The sequence below is a fragment of the Melampsora larici-populina genome (genome assembly GCF_000204055.1).
Source record: "Melampsora larici-populina 98AG31 unplaced genomic scaffold MELLAscaffold_501, whole genome shotgun sequence".
Taxonomy (NCBI): Eukaryota; Fungi; Basidiomycota; class Pucciniomycetes; order Pucciniales; family Melampsoraceae; genus Melampsora; species Melampsora laricis-populina.
This window is the reverse complement of record NW_006769188.1, coordinates 1-4,778: the sequence shown is the minus strand read 5'-3', so window position 1 is coordinate 4,778 and position 4,778 is coordinate 1. Positions and strand designations below refer to the sequence as shown.

Here is a 4,778-nt window from a genome sequence, read left to right as displayed (position 1 = left end):
GAAGTTTCGACCGTCGTTGAAGCACTCTTCGACTTGATAGGGGCCGTCGTAGCGTGGTCTTAGTTTTGCTGTCGGCCTGCCTTTGCCACCAACAACCTGTTGTCGATCTTTACTATCAATGAGGACCCAGTCGTCGATTTTCAGCTGTTCGCCTTCTCGTCTTCTGCTGTTGTAATGAACGGCTTGGGTGATTCGGTTCGTCCACAGTTTGTCGCGTAGGTCTGCCCATGTTGATTGACGTTTGTCCAGCCAGTCACGCGCGTCACTCTCTGGTTCGGCTTCTGTTCGGTTAGTCGGGAAAAGTTTTGGTTTCCGGCCATACACGAACTCGAACGGAGACACTCCCGTCGCTACGTTCACTGCTCCGTTGATAGCATACTCAACGAACGGGAGAGCTTCTAGCCATTTACCGTGACGAGATGAGACTAGGTGACGCATGATTTGTACAATGGTTTTGTTAGATTTTTCACTACGTCCGTCGCTTTGAGGATGATAGGCTGTCGTTAAGTTGACGTCAATCTTCATCAGTCGGTGCAGTTCCCGCCAGAAGGATGAGGTCCAGAGCTTGTCTCGGTCTCCCGTCATGCTTTGAGGAGCACCAAAGATTGCTAGCCACGATCCAAACAGCCGTTGAGCTGCCCGCTCCGCGGTGTCGGTCTGGCACGCTGGAATGGCCCGTACAAAGCCTGAAAGTCTGCACGTGACGGACAGAATCATGTCGTGACCACGCACTTTTGGGAAGGGTCCAATGAAGTCTAGTGCGATGTGTTCCATAGGTTTGTTCGGTACATTCGCAGTTTGCATTCGTCCTGACAGTAACGATGTCCTCGCCTTTGTTCGTTGACAGTCGTCGCAACTCGCTACGTGAGCTTTCACCTCGTTGGCCATGTCAGGCCAGAAAAACTCGTTGCGCGTTTGGATGAGTGTCTTCAAAGTACCCAAATGACCGAGTGCGTCATGGACTTGCGAGATTATCTGCCGGCGAAGCTTTTTGTCGTTCGGGATCACGAGACGGCCATCTACATACATCAGGTCGTCCTTGATTTCTGTGCCTTCACGTAACGGTAATGTCTTGGCTAGTTTTGTGCAGAATGTGTCGGCTCCATAACCTTCCTTGATGGCCGTCACGGTTGCGTCATCAAAAGCTGGTCTGATCTCACATGATGCTACGTCTTCAATCCGCGATAATGCGTCTGCCACACTGTTGTCTTCGCCTTTCAGGTATTTGAAGTCTAGATCGAATTGCGACAATGTCTCGAGCCATCGGGCTTGTCTGCGACTGAGGTTTCGTTGCGTCAGGAGGTGTGTGAGGGAGTGGTGATCGGACATCACATTGATTTTCAATCCTAATAGTAACAATTTCCATTTTTGTAGAGCGTTTATTACTGCGAGGAGTTCCTGCTCGTGTACTGGGTAGTTACGCTCGGCCGGTGTCATTGTTCGACTTTCATAGGCGATCGGTGACGACTTGTCCCACTCCGTTCCTTGAAAGAGGGCGGCACCGAGTCCATGTCCACTGGCATCAGTGAACAGCCAAATTGGATCATCAGAGTCGTAGTCCAAGCCTTTTAGCACCGGCAGTGTCGTCATTATTCGTTTGATGTTCAAAAACGCTTCCTCTTCAGACGGTCCCCACTTGAACGGTTGTGATTTCAGTTTCGTACTCGTGAGCGGCGAAAGAGTTCCCACGTAGTGAGCTAGACCGTCGACAAATTTCTTCATGAATTGGACTGTGCCAAGGAAACGTAGTAGTTGTTTTTGAGACGTAGGTGATTTCCATTTCGTGACTTTGTCTACTTTACCATCGTCCGGGCAAATCCCTTCACCACTGATTTCGTGGCCTAAGAAGTTGATCTTTCGCCGAAATAATTTGCTCTTTGACGGTGAGCAGTAAAGGTTAGCGGCACGCAGACGACGCAATACCTCACGCACGTGTTCCTCGTGTTCCTCGACTGAATTGGAGAATACTACGATGTCATCAATATAAGCTACACAAATCTTCCCTATCAAATCTCCTAAAGCTTCTTCTACCCTACTTTGGTGTGTCGCAGGTCCGTTTGTCAACCCCATCGCCATCACCGTCCATTCAAACAGGCCAAAGGGTGTCTTTACGGCCGTCAGGGGGATGTCTTCTTCGCGCATCTTTGTCTGAAAGAAAGAGTTGATTTGATCAATGATGGAGAAAATTTTCCCACTGCTTACCAACCTCACTGCTTCGTCGATGTTCGGTAAGGGAGATCGGTCCTTCACGGTGTATTTGTTGAGCGTTCGGTAATCGCATACCCAGCGAGGTGGTGCGTTTGGGTCTTTCTTCGGGATGATCATGGAGGGTGATGCGTATTGGCTGTTCGACTTCCTGATTCGTCCCGCCTTGAGGTGTTGATCCACTAGTTTTCGCCATGCTCCTAGGTATTTCTGTGGGTAAGCGTACTGCTTCTCATTAATCACTACATCAGGGTTAGTCAGGATAATTTTGTGACGAATTTTTGAGGCTTCATGCTGCCCCTCAGGAGGGAAAAAATCATCCTCGTCTTCAGATTCTACCGCAGGTAGTTCGTCTGGAAACACTTCAGCAAACTCTTTCAATACTTGCTCCTCACGAGCAGATAAGTCACGCGTCTCTTTGACTTTAGACAAATTCTGAATCACACAAGCTATCATTTCATTCGTAATCTTCTCTTTCATTTTTTCCGCAGCCTCAACTTCCATTAAAACCGTTCCTGTAGGTACATGTTTGACAGTTCTGTCATGCAGAGAAACATCCAAATGAAATTTTTCCAAAAATGGTGTCCCTAGGATCACGTCAAACTTATCCCCCAAGGGTGCCATCTTGAAGAACGTCGAGCCAAATCGTAACGGAGGTTCGTGTGAGGCTACGTTGGCAAAGCAGAATTCAGTGAAAAAGAAAGGTTTCGATTCATTACTGTCGATTGCCAAGCGTACTTCAACAGGTGCCACCAGAGGACGACGAGGTATTTTTGCTCGCTTCGCCAACCGTTCCGCCATCAGGTTTGTTTCTGCTGCACAATCAATCAATGCGCGAACGTCAACACCATTGATCTTCAAGTTCAAGATGAGGGATTTGGTATGGGAAGTGGAAGTGTTGTCGCACCTTGCCTCCTCTCTGTCCTCGCCTAGGTGTGCTACCAGGATCTTATCGGCTTCTTCGTAACGAGCTAAGTCTTGGGCGAATAGATCTGGGGCTTGACTTTTATCATGGATGCTGGCTACTAACATTGGCGCGGAGGGTGGACGGCCGGCTGGTTTTGACGTCGCGACTCCTGGTGTTTTGGTCGAGTCGATTTGTACCGGTCGTACCCAGGGATTCACCCCAGCATCTTGACGGCGAGCAGGTCGTGGGCCCGGGTTGAAGCTTTCGGGCACGGAAACGAAAGGACCTCTAGCTGGTCCACGACATTGAGCGTTGCCGCATTGGGTACGACAGTATCCGCATAAACCTCTGGATCTCATGTACTGATGGTAGCGCCACGCGCTATCTGCTCGTTGTTCTACAGTACGATTGTCCGGTGCGTGAAAGTTTCCAGGAGGATTGGCTCGTTGAACAGGGTGATGATTGTCTTCGTTAACAACTTGTCTCGGTCGACTTCGCGGTATCAAGTTACTAGCTTGTATCACGTCCCAAAGGTTGCTTGCTGCAGAGATGAACGGTAACATCTTGAAGTCCGGCACTTGCAACAGTCCACGATCCTTGATCCATCGCTGAAATACGTCGGGTGTGCCCCAGACCATGTATTCGGCGAGATTGCGGGGGCTGAGAGACGTTTGATGTTGTACCATGTTGTATAAATCCCGTGCTCGTCCCACGTAGGTTTTGAAGTCTTCGGTGGGTCCGATTTTCAATTGACGTATGTTCTTCTCGGTGTCTTCTTGCCAACTAGTCGGAAGAGTTTCGATCATGAGCTCATGAATGATTTGCTCCCAGCTTAATCCTTTCAGGTCCGCTTTTGAGTTCATAAACCATGCGCCGGCGCGTTGTTCGATCAGGACCGATCCCAGGATGATGAGTCGGTCCTTGTCATCGCTGATACCCTTCAATTCAAAGTATTGCTCGATTAGGCGCTTCCAGTTGAATAAGGCGGTCGGGTTCTCAGAAGGTCCCGTGAATTTTGGGACTTCTGACAGCTTGATGTCATTAGCTGATGTCTTCTTCACTGGTGTTTCGTCAGCTGACTCGGCGATTGGCGCATTGATCGTAATAGGGGCAGTAGGTGCGGCGTCGATCGGATGGGGACTGGGTACCACTCCTACGGCTTCTTCCGGCACAGTCTCGACAATGTGATGGAGTGGAGGGGGACGAGGTCTGATGAGCGTGGGAGGAGCCGTTCTAGCTCGGACGTTGGCCTCCGGGTCGTGAGTTTGGTTACCTCGAGGACCCATTGGAGTCGGCGTCACCAGGTTATTGCCCTTCGCGCGAAATGACGCAAACGGGTTAGTAGACCCTCCACTGCGATCAGTGTTAGGTCCCCTGGTGTTGACGATTTGTGAGATGGTCGTCTCCAGAGCCGCAATACGTCGTCGATCTTCAGCCGCCGCGTTGACTTGAGCTGCGAATGAGGCATTCTCAGTTTCCAACTGAGATAACCGTTCGTGCAACGCCTCGATGATTTCGTCTTTCGAACGAACTTCCTCGGTGTCCTTGCCCTTGATATTTGCCGTGTCCGAATTCTCACTTCGAGGTCGGACCATTGGCGTAAGGATGAACTACCAGGGATGACTGGAGTTCCTTGAACAGGCCGACTCAAAGTATTGTCGAACAA

General features: G+C 50.0%; 1 protein-coding gene across 1 annotated transcript; it reads right to left on the bottom strand.

The window, feature by feature from the left end:
* Nucleotides 1-4,169: 4,169 nt before the first annotated feature.
* On the bottom strand, nt 4,170-4,707 carry MELLADRAFT_70351 (uncharacterized protein; the record flags this gene model as incomplete). The annotated part of the gene is made up of 2 exons (XM_007419769.1): nt 4,170-4,172; nt 4,261-4,707. The coding sequence occupies 2 exons, from the start codon at nt 4,705-4,707 to the stop codon at nt 4,170-4,172; spliced, it is 450 nt and encodes a 149-aa protein (XP_007419831.1).
* Nucleotides 4,708-4,778: the final 71 nt, after the last annotated feature.